Source organism: Drosophila ficusphila, unplaced genomic scaffold (genome assembly GCF_018152265.1).
Source record: "Drosophila ficusphila isolate 14025-0441.05 unplaced genomic scaffold, ASM1815226v1 contig_414, whole genome shotgun sequence".
In the NCBI taxonomy this organism is placed as follows: domain Eukaryota; kingdom Metazoa; phylum Arthropoda; class Insecta; order Diptera; family Drosophilidae; genus Drosophila; species Drosophila ficusphila.
Window position 1 is genome coordinate 21,870,516 of NW_025064328.1, and position 17,933 is coordinate 21,888,448.

Here is a 17,933-nt window from a genome sequence, read left to right on the forward strand (position 1 = left end):
TGTGGAAAATTGACGAAAACTAAAAAGGAACCAATAAATATGGATCGCTTTTTAAAAAAAGGTATGTTTAATGTATTCTACATAAGTATTTTGATGGATAAAGTGGCGAATTTAAGGTACACGTCTCAGGTCCGCAACGCCTACTGCGCCAATAAGCAGAGCAACTCAAAAAGGAGTAAGATTTCGCATGTTTGGAAATATTTTGAAAAGTCCGACGACCAAAAACTTGTCAAATGCCTTGACTGTGGCAAGGAATATAAAAAAAGCGGCAATACGCCCAACTAGCGCGACCTTTTAAAAAGGTTTCATCCTAGCTTGGAAATAAACAAACCGGACTCTAGCACACCAGTTGAAGTTACGGATAGGAACGAGACTGCGTCTACAAGCAGCAGTTGCAGATCAAGTATGAATTCTGTGGCTTCCTACTTCAAATGAGCTGTCTTGTACGAGTCGAATTCCAAGTGAAAGACCGACATCGACAAAGTATTAACAGAAATGGTTTCTAAGGATGTACAGCCGTACAACATTGTCGAAAACGAAGGTTTCATTAAGTACACTCAGGTATTGGATCCTCGTTATAAATTCCCAAGGAAGACACACTTGCGTGATGTGCTTATGTTCAATCTGTACAAGGAAACCTCTGCCAAATTGTCATTGATATTGCAAGAAGTGTCGGATGTATCAATAACATGTAATTTGTGGACATCGAGTGCCAATGCCAGTTTTTTGACAGTGACCGGTCATTTATGACTTTGAACTAAAAACAGCGTCTTTGGCCACAAAAAAACTTTTGAACGCAACAAACCACTGTTCGCAAAACATTGCAGATACTTTGCGCACTATTTTGATTGATTGGAACATTTTAACTAAGACGATGTGCATTGTTACTGATAATGCCAGCTCCATGCTTAAAGCATGTGAAATGTTGCAAATTCGAAACTTAGTTGTGCAAGATGCCTTAAAAGTTGATGACGCAGTTATTAAAAATTTGTTTTCTAAGTGCAAATCAATAGTGCGATTTTTCAAATAAAGCACGATTGCTAATGAAAAATTTAAATTAGCACAAGAAGGAACAAATTATACTCTGCTGCAAGAAACACCAACTAGATGGAACAGATTCTTTTTTATGATTGATTGAATTCTAAAAACCAACGATGCCATTGCCAAAGTCCTATTAGGAACAACAAATGCACCTCAGCCAATTACTGCTGAGGAAATACTTGTGCTAAAGGATATAGAGAAAATGTCGTCTTTCTTCCAGCAATCAAGCGAAAAAATTTCTGGTAGAAAGTATGTGACCATATCACTAATCATACCCACGGCATATGGACTTTTCCGCAAAATTGAAAGTGTGTCACCTCTGCTTCAAACTTTGGAAGGAAAAACTATCCAAAACATACTATTGGAATCAATAAAGAAACGCCTTTTCATTTATGAGCACAGGACATTATGTAGGATGGCAACGTTATTGGACCCACGCTTTAAAAAAAATGGTTTTCAACACGCTTCAAACGCTGAACAAGCTGCAATCTTTTTTGAAAACGAACTGGCAAATTAATCAACCAAAGAGACCTCAAATAATCTGCCCATTTCACCAGACACAAGTGCTCAGGACACATTATTCGATTTTTAGGGTGAGCGATCTAATAGCCAAGTCGGAAACGCTTGCGTGGATGCTATCCTAATAAAAAGGCAATATCTGGAGAGGGCAATTGCCAGTCAAGATGTGCCCCCCTGCTATGGATCAAGGTATAATTCGAAAACAAATTATAAGTTATCAATATTTACATATATTACTTTTATTCCAGGCAGGGACCGTAATTAATGATTATTGTCGCTATTTTTAAATGAATAAATCAATCACTTCCAATCAACATAGAAAAAGCATGACTAGCACGTTTTTATCCTTTAAGGATACACTATGAATATCCTTGATGATTTTTAATTTTTAATTGTTATATTTATTCTTCTATTTTTAAACAATATTTTTGAGCAAAAAAAATAAAAATCAAAAATAATCATTAAGCTTGAGCAAAAAAAAATAAAACTCAAAAATAATGATTATTCGTGATTTTTATTTTTTTCGCGCAAAATAAAACTCACCAAGTAACAACTTTTGATCCTTTAAGGATATTGCCAATATTGTCGTGTATCCTTATAAAGGGACCCTAGAGCAACAATTGACAACAACAACAACAACATGTATTTTACCTGTGTTTGTTGCAATTATTTAATATAAGGTAAACTGTTACATACAGAGCAGCAGCAGCAGATATACACAATTACCAAAACAATGATAATAATGATAATGATAATGCTAATGATAATCATTATAATGATCAATGTGATTTGAGGGGAATTACGATTCGAAAGCACTCAAATCAAGACGACACACTCAAAAACCAGAAAAAACGCCGCGCGCGTTGTTCTCTTTCTTCCGCACTCTGGTTTTTTGTTTTTTGTGCCGTCGCGGGATTGCCTGCTGTTGTTTCGATTTTGACAAGAACAGCAATATATCTTATGCAAAATATATGTATAAGGTATGGCTTTCTCTTTCCCTCTAGTAGAACGAAAATACCCAAAACGTTACATAAAATTTTACTCTTTACTCTTGCCTATCCCGTCGGTTCCTAAATAGATTCACTTCAAAATAAATCAAATACCCTTTCCTTTTTTCTGATCTGTTTACCACTGCCAAAAAAATTTTAGTCGAATTTAAGCTTAAGTTTAGTCTTGATAAGCATTCGGGACCCATAGATATTAATAAAACGAGATATCGAAAGTAAAGAAGAGCCAGTTTCCCTAAGATACGAGTATATCCAGGGCAGGAACAAAAAGAAGATTGTAACATAACAAACATTTACCACGTTAAGTTCTTAAATTTTAATTTTAAGCAACAGCTGCAAGGATTGTGCGTTGAGGCGCCACAATTGGAAACTTATGGGTGATTAACTGAAAATTCGATAGCAGTGCCGTGCGACAACACAGTGGCAACCCAGTTCACCACCAGGGCCCATGGATTAGAGGTGGACAACTATCGATGGCACTATCGACGCTATCGATGGTTGGCCACTATCGAGCCGCAATCGATTGTGACCCAACCACTATCGATGGTGCCTTCGATAGCTGGCGTCTCACATCGCTAAAATAATTTCAGCATTCGCTTGTGTAAAAATTTGAAATTCCTGTGGAAAATTGACGAAAACTAAAAAGGAACCAATAAATATGGATCGCTTTTTAAAAAAAGGTATGTTTAATGTATTCTACATAAGTATTTTGATGGATAAAGTGGCGAATTTAAGGTACACGTCTCAGGTCCGCAACGCCTACTGCGCCAATAAGCAGAGCAACTCAAAAAAGGAGTAAGATTTCGCATGTTTGGAAATATTTTGAAAAGTCCGACGACCAAAAACTTGTCAAATGCCTTGACTGTGGCAAGGAATATAAAAAAAGCGGCAATACGCCCAACTAGCGCGACCTTTTAAAAAGGTTTCATCCTAGCTTGGAAATAAACAAACCGGACTCTAGCACACCAGTTGAAGTTACGGATAGGAACGAGACTGCGTCTACAAGCAGCAGTTGCAGATCAAGTATGAATTCTGTGGCTTCCTACTTCAAATGAGCTGTCTTGTACGAGTCGAATTCCAAGTGAAAGACCGACATCGACAAAGTATTAACAGAAATGGTTTCTAAGGATGTACAGCCGTACAACATTGTCGAAAACGAAGGTTTCATTAAGTACACTCAGGTATTGGATCCTCGTTATAAATTCCCAAGGAAGACACACTTGCGTGATGTGCTTATGTTCAATCTGTACAAGGAAACCTCTGCCAAATTGTCATTGATATTGCAAGAAGTGTCGGATGTATCAATAACATGTAATTTGTGGACATCGAGTGCCAATGCCAGTTTTTTGACAGTGACCGGTCATTTATGACTTTGAACTAAAAACAGCGTCTTTGGCCACAAAAAAACTTTTGAACGCAACAAACCACTGTTCGCAAAACATTGCAGATACTTTGCGCACTATTTTGATTGATTGGAACATTTTAACTAAGACGGTGTGCATTGTTACTGATAATGCCAGCTCCATGCTTAAAGCATGTGAAATGTTGCAAATTCGAAACTTAGTTGTGCAAGATGCCTTAAAAGTTGATGACGCAGTTATTAAAAATTTGTTTTCTAAGTGCAAATCAATAGTGCGATTTTTCAAATAAAGCACGATTGCTAATGAAAAATTTAAATTAGCACAAGAAGGAACAAATTATACTCTGCTGCAAGAAACACCAACTAGATGGAACAGATTCTTTTTTATGATTGATTGAATTCTAAAAACCAACGATGCCATTGCCAAAGTCCTATTAGGAACAACAAATGCACCTCAGCCAATTACTGCTGAGGAAATACTTGTGCTAAAGGATATAGAGAAAATGTCGTCTTTCTTCCAGCAATCAAGCGAAAAAATTTCTGGTAGAAAGTATGTGACCATATCACTAATCATACCCACGGCATATGGACTTTTCCGCAAAATTGAAAGTGTGTCACCTCTGCTTCAAACTTTGGAAGGAAAAACTATCCAAAACATACTATTGGAATCAATAAAGAAACGCCTTTTCATTTATGAGCACAGGACATTATGTAGGATGGCAACGTTATTGGACCCACGTTTTAAAAAAAATGGTTTTCAACACGCTTCAAACGCTGAACAAGCTGCAATCTTTTTGAAAACGAACTGGCAAATTAATCAATCAAAGAGACCTCAAATAATCTGCCCATTTCACCAGACACAAGTGCTCAGGACACATTATTCGATTTTTTGGGTGAGCGATCTAATAGCCAAGTCGGAAACGCTTGCGTGGATGCTATTCTAATAAAAAGGCAATATCTGGAGAGGGCAATTGCCAGTCAAGATGTGCCCCCCTGCTATGGATCAAGGTATAATTCGAAAACAAATTATAAGTTATCAATATTTACATATATTACTTTTATTCCCGGCAGGGACCGTAAATAATGATTATTGTCGCTATTTTTAAATGAATAAATCAATCACTTCCAATCAACATAGAACAAGCATGACTAGCACGTTTTTATCCTTTAAGGATACACTATGAATATCCTTGATGATTTTTAATTTTTAATTGTTATATTTATTCTTCTATTTTTAAACAATATTTTTGAGCAAAAAAAATAAAAATCAAAAATAATCATTAAGCTTGAGCAAAAAAAATAAAACTCAAAAATAATGATTATTCGTAATTTTTATTTTTTTTGGCGCAAAATAAAACTCACCAAGTAACAACTTTTGATCCTTTAAGGATATTGCCAATATTGTCGTGTATCCTTATATATATAAAAAAAAATCAGCGATATTTGATATATCAGGTGAAAAAATATCATGATATAAATATTTATTTTTGTCAAAAAAATATCGATATATTGATATTTTGATATATTATTCACAACCCTATTGAAAACTTAAAAAAAAATTTTAATGTCGGACGATAGTATCGGTGACTATCGATGGCACTATCGAGGGTTTGGGAAAAACAATCGCCGACTATCGATGGCGCCGACTATCGATAATTCTCCACCTTTACTGTGGATTCAGATCCTTCGACTTCTAAATTTAGACAGCAGACAAACAGTTTCCAATCCCGCACACCCCCCAAAAAACAGATCACTCTTCAGAAAGATTAACAAGGAAAAAAATAAGAAAGCACGACTGCAGCCGCCCTAAATTCAGAACGACAAGGACTCAACTGACTCCAACGACTTGCTTAATTTTTTAGAGGAAGGTCCCGTTTACCATTCATTAAGTGACCGTTGGCTAGGAAAACATAGATACCAGAGTTTCAAAGACTTCTGTGATGCCCGTAAAGGAGCTAAAAAATACTTCCTATCAACATCCCCTTCACTGTTAATTTCATACATGGCTCTAGTGAAGTAAAAAACATATTCCTAATGCATATAGTATTTGACCTAAAAGCCACTGTTTGGTCAATGAGCTTTTTCAAAGACCATTCCCTTACCGGTGCACAAATAAAATATTAACGCACAAATTTCGAACTAAAATGCACTCATTTATTATTTGGCACCAAGGCCTTAATTATACAAAGTTATTGTTTGTTAGCTTTGGTTAGGCAGGCAGACCGAATTGTCTGTGCCTTTTGAAGCGAAAAGATATGTTGGGCAGGCAGACCGATTTGTCTGTGCCTTTAGCGAAAGTATATATAGGCGCGAGCAAGCGATCAGCGGCGTTCGTGCCTTCTTGTATGCGAGTGAAAAACGAATTACATGAAGCTTGCCGTGGACGAAGGGCCAGGCAGCGATAAGCGAAAAGTGCAAAAAAAGGTAGTTAGCAATGACAATTAAATCAGTTTTGCCGCGCAGGGCAAATAGCAAAACAAAAGGCAAACATCGAGAAAGTAGTTGTACGTTACGATTTGAAATTAGTTATTTTATTTAGTTTGGGAGTGCGCCACTTTGACCGTTGCTGTAACAGGGTCATGTACTCTTCACGCCACCGTGACCAGAAAATTTGTTGGAAGTAGGAAATACTCTGCCAGCGGTCCAAACGGTTGAAGTTCAGCTTTGTGACGTCAGGCTCTGAGTACAACACCAGAGGAACTGTGCCAAGAAAGTGTGCAGGAGTTAGCGCCTCAAGATCTGCCGGATTCTCTGAAAGAGGGAGTAAAGGCCGTGAGTTTACAATCGCCGCAATGTGGCAAACGAGAGTACGCAATTCATCGAACGATAATAACGATGGGCCAACAGAACGGTAGAAATGAAATTTGGCCGTTTTTACTGCAGCCTCCCAGAGACCTCCAAAGTGAGGTGAACGAGGGGGAATAAAACGCCACTCAATCGAATCTTCCAGGCAGAATTCTTCAATCGCTCGAATGTGGGGGCTCGATAAGAACAGATTCTTCAGCTCAGCTAGCTCGTTCTTGGCTCCAACAAAGTTCGGGGCATTATCCCACCATATTCGGACAGGTTTGCCTCTGGTGAGAATAAACCGCTTCAGTGCTCCCAAAAATGCTTGTGTCGAAAGATCCTGGACAAGCTCCAGATGGATCGCTTTCGTCGCGAAACAGATGAAGACGCAGACGTATGTTTTCACAGGCACCTTGCTTCGAACTCCGGTTTTGTAATAAAATGGACCGCAGAAGTCCAGACCAGTAACCATGAACGTAGACGTAGCGTTTACGCGATCCTTGGGCAAGTCAGCCATTATGTGTTGAGAAAGCTGTGGCTTGGCACGAAAGCATATGACGCATTTTGAAGTTGCAGCTGACACTGTTTTCCGGCCACCTATCGGCCAAAACTGAAGGCGCATGTGAGCGAGCAGAGCTCGTGGACCAGAATGCAAGTTCCTCCGATGCAAGTCCAGTATAATGGCACGTGTAACTGGATGCTGGCGTGGCAGTATGACAGGATGCTGCGCATTGTAATCCAAGGACGAATTCTGTAGACGGCCACCAACTCGCATCAGACCGAAGCTATCGATGAATGGCAAAAGAGAGGACAACGGGCTGGATGATGAAATTTGCTGCTTAGAATGCACTCTCCAGTAGTCATCAGCCAGGTTGCTTATCTGGATACATCTGATGAGCATCTGAGTGCCCATTTTGACATCTTCGACGGCAAGACCAGGACGTCTTATACGGTGTGCAAATTTGTATACATATCCAAAGGTGTGGGTCATCTTTTGCCAGGAATTCAAAAACTTGCATTTTAAAGTCAGATCCACTTCGGTAGAGACGCCAACCAAAATGCGCTTTCTGAGCTCGGGCAGAGTCTTCACAGGCAAACAAGATTCAGGCCAATCGTGCTGATTCTTGAGAAGAAACGCTGGGCCTCTGAACCAAAGGGCAGATTCCAGAAGCTCAGTCGGGGAAGCACCTCTTGACAATTCATGCCACTGGATAGCTCTTGAATTAAAGAAATTCGATTAGCAATAAATACTTGGAAACGTGAAGGTTCATCGCTTATCCATGATAAAGCTACAGCGGAATCCGACCAGCAATAAAACGGGCAATCGAAGAGATCCATGTTGCGTACGTCCCGCATCAGCTGGGCCAGTAACACGGCAGCGCACAGCTCCAATTTAGGAACTGTGAGAGTCTTCAAAGGTGCTACACGAGACTTTGAACAAAACAGATGCACTTCTCGCTTGCCCTCAGCTATTGAAACGAGATAAATGCATCCACCATAGGCGTCGATGCTGGCATCACAGAATCCGTGAATCTCAATAGCACCATTTGGATGCAGCGCACGTCGAGGAAACTTCATTTGCTGGGTACGACTCATGTCGGATGACAACTTCAGCCACGATGTGTTGAGTGCCTCAGGAAAGCTCTCATCCCACTCCAACTTTTCTCTCCAGACTTGTTGCAGGAAGATTTTGGCCTTGGCAACTACAGGACCAATGAGACCAAGAGGATCGTAAATCCGAGCAATTGTGGACAGCACCAGTCGTTTACAAGGCTTTGGAGAGACCTGTATGGGAGAAAAAGAGAAACGCAAGACCCAGTGTCTTGGTAAAATCGCTGCCATCGTCGAACTTCAGGAATGTTTCCTTTTCCGAGTCAGCAATCTGATCAAGGACATCGCGGTCGTTGGAACACCATTTCCGGAGTTTGAAACCACCTCGTGACAGCAAGTTGGTGGTTTGAGACATGACTTCGAGGACCTCCTGTGCTGATTTTCCTCCTGTGATCAGATCGTCAACGTAGAAGTCTCGCAAGATGGTTTTGGAGCCGATTGGAAATGAACTCTTCTCATCACTCGCCAATTGATGCATCGTTCGAACGGATAAAAAGGCTGCAGGCTTGGTTCCATAAGTCACGGTATCCAGCTTGAATACCTGCACCTCCTGGTCCAGTGAGTCACGCCAAAGAATACATTGGAAGTAGCTATCGGGTTCAGCCACGCGAACACACCTATACATCTTGCAGACGTCACCAGTCAATGCAACAGGGAAAGTCCGAAACTGTAACAGCGTGTTGAACAGCTTTTGTTGAATGGTAGGCCCTCCCATTTAAACCTCGTTCAGCGAGTATCCACTAGACGTTTTGGCAGACCCATCAAAAACGACTCGCAATTTAGTCGTGGTGCTATCTTCCTTGAAAACGCAGTGGTGGGGCAGAAAATATTTGCAAAGACTCAAGGAGTCTTTGGGCACAAGAGACATGTGGTTTAAATCCAAATATTCGCGAATGAATGCCGAATATTGGACCTTGACATCTGGCTTGCGCTGTAGCTTGTTCTCTAAATTGAGAAAGCGACGATAGGCTTGATTGTAAGATTCACCCAGCAATTCTAAAGTGTTCTTTGCAGGCAATTTTACGGAATATTCACCTGAGTCCAAGCGACGAAAATTGGTCATGAAATGAGCCTCACACTCTAGTTCTTCTTTGGTGGCTGTGACCACGCCATCTCCACAACTCTCAACCTCCCAGAAGCGACGAACTAGCTCATCCATACGACCTTCGGCAGCAACCAATTCACGCTGGACAGCTTGACCCTGCAACGCAGTTGCCTTGATTGAGGAAGATCCTCCTCCGGTTACGATCCAACCAAGTCTCGTTTTCTGCAATAGGGGTAACCCAGCAGCTAACTTAATCTGCCCTACGGATAATAGTTCAAAGAACATGCTTTCTCCAATCAGAAGATCAATACGCTGAGACTTATAAAATTCAGGATCGGCCAACTGAATATTAGACGGAATTTTCCAACCATCGGGCTTAACGGTCAAGCTGGGTTGGTTGTCAGTAATTGCCGGAGCAACAAGTGCAGATAGGCATGCGAAATAATTGGAGGTAAGAGACTTTAATTTTGTGCAAACGGCAGCTCCTTCAGAATTAAAACGGGCATCTCCAAGACAAGCAACTGCTACGGTAGACTTGGTTTTAGGTAGTTGCAACTGGTGAGCAAATCGGGAAGTCACAATGTGGACCTGTGATCCCGAGTCTAGCAGCGTGCGGCATGGGATCCAAGCACCTGATCGACTTTGAACGCTTATAACTGCAGTTGCAAGGAAAACCATATCAGACTCCATATTCTGAGCCAGCAAAGAGGTAGAGGGGCTAGAGGCGATTGCGTTTGACGTACTTGGTTCCGCCACGAGAGCTCGCTGAGCCTCGGTCGAAGGCTGAGAGCCGAGATGTAAGAGGCTGTGATGCTTGGAGCCGCAAATTCGGCAGCAGCCTGACCGACAATTGCGCATTTGATGCCCCTTCTTCAAGCAATTGAGACACAGCGCCAATCCCTTTGCCCTTTGAATGCGCTCTTGTATTGCTAGATTGGAGAATTGATCACAGCTATATATCGAGTGACTACTGTTGTCATACACAACACACCAATTTCCCGAAGTGTTGGTGGCAACTAAGATACTTCTGTTGCGGGGTTTTGCTGACTGATAACTATTCGAGTAAAAGGCTGCAGTGTGTTGTACATTTTCAAGTTTTTGGCAACGCTTAGACAAAAATGTAGCGAATTGATCGATCGATGGAATTTCATCTATCACGGCAGATTCTTCCCACTTGGCTTGAGTTTTGCTGTCTAATTTTTGAAGCAGAACGTGGACGAGAACGCAATTCGAAATCTGCTCCACCGAACCCATTGATTGGAGAGCACGTAAATTGGCATTTATTTTATCCGACATGTCTCTCAACTTCGTGGCACACTCCATATCGACTTTGGGGAGACTCAAGATTGCGTTAATATGGGATTGGAAAATGAGAACCGGTTGTTCAATAATTCCCAGGCCACAGCATAATTAATATCGCAAATTTCCAAAGACCGAACTGTGTCCAAGGCGGAACCCTTCAAGCACGACTTGAGATGCTGCAGCTTCTCAATGTTGGATAGCTCAACATCGTTGTCGATAATGGCCTTGAACATCGACTGAAAATCCGCAAATTCGGTATAGCCCCCAGAAAAATCAGGCAGTCTCAATTCGGGCAAATGAGATCTCCTAGCCGCTGACATGGAATGGAAATTAATGGAGGGCTCTGGCCTGAGTGTGGAGCTGCGAATTGCCGGACCCTTTCGCTTACCCATTTCGCGATTCAACCTAATTTTTGCAGATATGACCAGCTCCTCAAAGTCACCTCGAACCATGCTTCCGATTTCGTCAAAGTCCAGCTCCTCAAGTCGGTCATGGATCTGAAGAAATGCGGTCTTGCTCTCGTCCAGGGCTTGAACACGAAGTTGCAGTTCTTCCTCGGTCATATTCTGAAGCATCTCGTTGGTCAGGGTCTTCTCGAAGGCTTTAGCTTTCGAAAGCATTGAGCCAGCCTTCAATTTATAAAATTTTGCTCCCGCAACTGGAGCAGCAACCGCTGTGTCCGTTGACATGTTGTTTATATGGGGTTTTATAACTTTAAAAATTAGTCACTTGCAAACTGATATAGTCCCACTGTGCACAGATTAGCGCCAAAATTGTGCGTCTATTTGAATATATATATATATAGACGGGGGACGGTGGCCCAGCAGGTAGAGCGCTGGCCTCCGGTCCGGAAGGCCCGGGTTCAAGTCGAGCCCCAGGCTCCCCGAGAAAAAGAAACGGTCTCTTTTTCCAAATCTCCACCACTTCTATGCTCTATCGCTCACTTAACATTAGTAACAAATTTCGGCTCCCCGGACCCGCACACCCCCTCGTCCATGTTACTATGGACCCATCAATAGAATTTTCGTCACTCCTAGATGGCGCCAGGTGGCAACCCCACCGCTAGGATAAGTCGCTACTGGCTTATCCCCGGTACGATCGAAAATCAATGATAATGAATCCTCTACAAGAAATTGTAGAGGCTCTAAGCTCCCGGGTGGAGTAACAGAATGTAAATTTTTTTTTATATATAGGCACTGAACCCGCGAACAAAAACGTTTGTCGCCGCTGTAAAAACGTTTAAAGCGGGAATGACGCCACAAAGAGGACATGAAAATTCACTTGCGATGCGCGGGGGGCGGGGTGTGTGCAAGCGTCTAGGTTACAGCTTGCGCTTATGTGCACAGAGCAACGAAACTATGTATAGGCGCGATCACCAACTTTAAACCGAACGAAAATAATAAGATTATTTGTTCGATTTTCGAATTTTTATTGTTTAACGATCACGTCGGGGTCACCAAAATGTTGGGTCAATGAGCTTTTTCAAAGACCATTCCCTTACCGGTGCACAAATAAAATAATAACGCACAAATTTCGAACTAAAATGCACTCATTTATTATTTGGCACCAAGGCCTTAATTATACAAAGTTATTGTTTGTTAGCTTTGGTTAGGCAGGCAAACCGAATTGTCTGTGCCTTTTGAAGCGAAAAGATATGTTGGGCAGGCAGACCGATTTGTCTGTGCCTTTAGCGAAAGTATATATAGGCGCGAGCAAGCGATCAGCGGCGTTCGTGCCTTCTTGTATGCGAGTGAAAAACGAATTACATGAAGCTTGCCGTGGACGAAGGGCCAGGCAGCGATAAGCGAAAAGTGCAAAAAAAGGTAGTTAGCAATGACAATTAAATCAGTGTTGCCGCGCAGGGCAAATAGCAAAACAAAAGGCAAACATCGAGAAAGTAGTTGTACGTTACGATTTGAAATTAGTTATTTTATTTAGTTTGCGGCATGACCGAACAGCCACCTTCCTTTTGTTAACCATCCTAAGTACGTTTGATGCCATTATATGTTTCTACCTGCTAACACAGACAGGTTGCTTGGCAATGCAATAAGTAAGAAAGCGTATCTGAACAACATATCGACGCATTTCCGCGAAAGTATCGTATGTCGCTTTTTTTCGAAATTGAGATTTTAATGCAAAATTGTTAGGCACCTAATGTCTCACTACCCTGTGCAATGTTATAATTGAAAGCCCGAGGAACTAAAAGTTCCGATAAAAATTAAGTTTCAATCTTATCGTATGTTACAATGTGCGCGCGAAATTATCGTATGTCCATACAAATTTTTTTTTTCAATTGCATGGAAATACTGCAATCGCACAAAAATACCGAAATACAAAAATAAAGAAAAAGCTTCTCCTGTAAAATTTTATTTTTCTACATACTTTACTTTACATACTCGACTTTGATATTGCGAATTTCAGAAATGATGATGACATAATAGTTCCAATCTCACTTAAAGTTTTACAAAAATTATCGTTTTGCTTTCCGATTTAGTGTTTTTCAAACTCGAAGCGTTGCCCTTTCACACCAGGGTCGTTGCCAGAGTTCAGCTATTAATCCAGAAATCAAGAAGCTATTAAAGCGGGAATTATCCGGCCTTCTAGGTTACATTTCAACTGCCCAACTTGGGTTGTCGATAGAAAAGGAGAAAAGGAAAAGGATCGATTTTCTCGAAAACCTTATTTTGAAAGCCGGTGAACATCAGAAATCAAAATCTACTGAACCGATCCTTTTCAAATTTTTAACACAAATTCTCCACATAAATACGCAGGTAATCCGAAAAGTATTTTTTAATTTTTAATTTTTCTCTATTTTTAAAAAAATAAATTAACAGCAATTTTTTGAGCTAAAATCGCACTTTTTACTTTCAAGTGAACAAAAAAATATTTTTTTTAAAACTCTTCGTGATTATCTCGAGAAACGTATTACCTTTAAAATGCATATCACTCTTTTTGTTAAGATGATTCGTTAACGAGTTAAGATGTTTATCGCCAAACAACTTTTTTTCTAGTCGCTTCTGAAGATGAACTGTCATAGGCTTATTTCTAAAAAATTTTCTTTACAATTTTTCCTAATAATCTTCAAAAGTTGCACTCAATAAAAATTACTCATTTCGCCGCAAAAAAAAACACAAATGCAGCCTTTTTTGGACTTTAAAACCTTAACCCCTAACTTAACGCCTGCGAAATTTTTTTCATCAGAAGATGTTATAATAATGGGCCCAGACTTCAAATTACCTTTTGACCTGACTACCGGTGACTCCGCATGCAATATTAGTGCGGTTTTAACCCAAAACGACAGACCAATATCAAAAATATCTCACTTTCTAAAATATTACAAACTAAATTACGCTACAAAAAAAGAGAAAGTTTTTAGCTTTTGTTTGAACTATAGAAAAGTTACTGACTTACTTGAATACTTTTACAGACCACAAGCGTCTTAACTTCACTGTGTTAGAGAGGAGCACTAATGCAAAAATAAAACAGCGGAAGGCATACATTGAAGAACACAATGCAAAATTGTTCTACAAATTGTATTTTTAGTCTTAGTGGGTGAAGTGGGGAGTGGATGATGAAGAGGCTGCCTGAAGTGGGTCTCCTCCGTGGCGGATGTCTGGGATTGGAGATATCCTTCTCCGGGTGATGCGCTGGCGTCCTCTGTTGGTGGGCTCAACGGGATTCTCTGCTCGAATTGGTCCCTGTAATTGAAATAAACTATGTGGCGGTTTTACTTCCGAATGTTAAAAAATTTTCACGAAAAGGCTGGGTTATTTCTTCTATAATTATTTGATTCCTGAAGTAGTTCAAAGACTTATTGTAGATTCGACCATATAGGTCACCGAAAGTTCGCTGTGCGCAGTGGCAACATCGGATTGATGCTCGTTTTGCAGGGCGTTTATATTATCTCGCGACAAGCCACCGGCTAAGAAAATTTCTTTTCCAGGCGGTTGCGCAGTCGGATACATTTTTAATAATTGGCCTTAAGACCACTAGCAAAGAAGGTAGTTCCTTTCAACATATTCTACCTTTGGAAATGTCATACCGTCGCCTTTCCTCGATCACTACCAAGGGGGCCGCGACCTTCAACAAAGTTTGCTGCGAGGGGCTCTCGCCAATCACTTTAAATAATTTTCATAAAGCAGTTAATCACTCAATAATACAATTATAAAAAATTGATTTTCTTAGGTTTTGATGCATTTTTGAACTGCACGGTTGCAACTTGATGTCGTTAAGGGAACGTTCTCTTTGTTTTGGATCAAAAAATCGATTTTTTTTTTTGCAAAAATTGAAAGCCACATATCCGTAGAATATGTGTGTGAAAGGATTTTTCGATACGATGAATAGTTTGTGAATGAGAGCGTCTCGAATACACCTGCGTCACGCGCGCTGCGAACCAGAAGCAGTTCGAACTTGTCAAAATGTAAAGCTATCAGGGCTTCTCAATAAGAAAAAGAACAACACACGGGCTCCTTTACGTACGAGCGACCGAGTGCTTTACGATCAGTTCTTGTTTGGCCGTGAACACGAGCGCGTGTTAATTCAATTACATTTGTACTTACATATTTGGTTATACATAAGTCTACTATGCTACTCAATAAATAAAAACAATTAACAGGTTATGGGCCCAGAGGCCGCGTTAACCAAATGTGCTAGTATCGGGTGTTTTTTTTAGAGGTATAGAACTTTAAGTTGCAATAAAACCACGATGGATTATTCGATTGACATGAATTTTTTTTATTCGAAAGATAATCTTGTGGCAATTCATTTTATATATGATTTCTGGCATATGACCGCCACGGCTGGCTCAGATGTAGTCCAATCTGGACTCCAATTTTCGATGACTTTTCCCAACATTTGCGGCCGTATATCGGCAATAACACGGCGAATGTTGTCTTCTAAATGGTCAAGTGTTTGTGGCTTATCCGCATAGACCAATGACTTTACATAGCCCCACAGAAAGTAGTCTAGCGGTATTAAATCACAAGATCTTGGAGGCCAATTCACAGGTCCAAAACGTGAAATTAGGCGGTCACCAAACGTGTCTTTCAATAAATCGATCGACATCCGAGCCAGCCGTGGCGCTCAAATGCCAGAAATTATATATAAAATGAATTGCCACAAGATTATCTTTCGAATAAAAAAAAATTCATGTCAATCGAATAATCCATCGTGGTTTTATTGCAACTTAAAGTTCTATACCTCTAAAAAAAACACCCGATAGATGTGATTAAACTAATCTCAGCTATACATACAAACTGTATGTTTAGAGAAGCCCAAAGGCAGAGACAAAAAGTATACATGTATGTATGCATAGAGGAGCCCAAAGGCAAAGGCAAAGACAAAAAGTGCAAGGCGCAAGACAAGGCGCGCAAAATACGAAATACATAGAATTGTGAAATAACTGCAGACACAAGGCGCCGGACAAGACAAAAGTGTTGTCGAAAAATAACTGTTGATCGTCTCGTTGTGTGTTATGAGGGTTATTCTTTTGAGCAGCAAAAAATAAGACAAACTGTTGTTCTTATGTTGCGGGTGAAAAACGGAAAAAAAGTTCTAATTAAAAAGTGCTTGTGATCTGAGAGTGATTGGCTGTGAGAAGGAACCATAGCCGGGTAAACAATCCCAACTAAAACAGTTCCCAACGAATCAGTATCACAGTATAAGCAAAACTAAGAACTCAACAAAAGTCTCAAAATGAGTGGAAATACGAACTTTCATATAGAAAAACTGGACGAGAACAATTACAGTACATGGGAAGTACTAATGAAAAGTGTTCTAATACAAAGTGACCAATAGTGAGTGGGAAAATAACTTTGGGGGAACATGCAACTCTTGAGCAGCGGTCGGCCTTTGAGTTAAAAGATGAAAAGGCATTTGCATCGATCTTACTGTGTGTGAAACCGACTCAATTGAGTCAACATAAAAAATTGTAGTTCTGCGCTGCAGGCATGGAAAAAATTAAGAGAAATTCACAAGCCCACTGGACCAGCCAGGTTGGTATTAATTGTAAAGCAAATGTTGTCCATAAAAATGTCAGAGGACAAGGGTGTAAAAGATTATTTACACAAATTCCAAGAATTGGAAGAGGGTTTAGTGGAAGTAAATGTTCAGATTCCAGAGGCAGTTAAAACGTTAGTGCTTCTCAGTGGCTTACCAAAGTCACTTGAAAGTTTTGTAGTCACGATCGAATCGCGTGATACATTGCCAAGCTTGAGTGCATTAAAAATAAAAATTACCGAGGAAGCAGAGAGGCAAATGGCTAGTACAAGCAAAGAAAATGTAGATGACATTAAGGTGCTCACTAGTCAGGATTCAAGAAAGCCAAAGAAAAGTTTCAAGAAGGGTAAATTTTGTTTTAATTGTGGGAAGGAAGGGCATTTTAAAGCTGACTGTCGATCTAAAAAGAAAGAAAAATTTGAAAAAAGTGAAATGCAGGACAGTAAGAATACAAATAAATTGGGTACCATACTTTGCGAGGCATCAGAAAAGTTTGTATCATTTTTAAATACGGCTAAACCAGATGAACAAATGAAAAACGTTTGGTGCGTAGACAGCGGGGCTACGGCACATTTATGCTGTGATAAAAATAGGTTTGAATCATTTATTGAAGACAAACAAAAAATATTGTTAGCTGGTGGAAAATATTTAATTGCGGAAGGTCATGGAAATATCACAATTAAATTTGGTGATAAATTAATAACATTTGGTGATGTTATTTATGTGCCAAGCTTACAGAACAATTTTATATCAGTCACAAGAGTTTTAAGCCAAGGAAAAACAGTTGTTTTTGCGAAAAATTGTGCCAAAATAATGGACAAAAACAGGGTTATTTTAAAAGCTGAGCTTAAAAACGGATTGTTTATGGCAGAAGATAATACAGAAAAATGTTTGAAAGTTGAAAGTATTGAATTAGATTCAATAAAATGGTACAACAGGTTCGGGCATGTAAATTTTGATGCATTGAGGGAAATGACCACAAAGGACATGGTAATTGGTATGAAAAATATACACATACACAAAATATAGGTACACAAACATTCAAAATGCAAGTCGAGTGCCAGACAGGTAGAAAAATAAAGGTCCTGCGCACCGACAATGGACGCGAATATTTATCCAAAGAATTTGAAGAATTGCTAAAAGAGAATGGGATAAAACGAAATCTGACAGTACCATACACACCACAACAAAACGGAGTGGCAGAAAGAGCAAATAGAATACTAGTAGAAATGGCTAGGAGTATGTTACTTCATGCAGGTATGGA

The 17,933-nt window shown here is 40.0% G+C and overlaps 1 protein-coding gene across 1 annotated transcript; it reads right to left on the minus strand.

Moving 5' to 3' along the window:
* Positions 1 to 6,436: 6,436 nt before the first annotated feature.
* Positions 6,437 to 7,627, minus strand: LOC122320068. Its single transcript, XM_043208144.1, has one exon. It carries the CDS (start codon positions 7,625 to 7,627, stop codon positions 6,437 to 6,439), a length of 1,191 nt encoding a protein of 396 aa, XP_043064079.1.
* Between the last annotated feature and the right edge of the window lie 10,306 nt (positions 7,628 to 17,933).

Excerpts from the sequence above, each read along its gene's own strand:
- LOC122320068 (XM_043208144.1), bottom strand. The coding sequence starts at position 7,627 with ATGGGCACTCAGATGCTCATCAGATGTATCCAGATAAGCAACCTGGCT.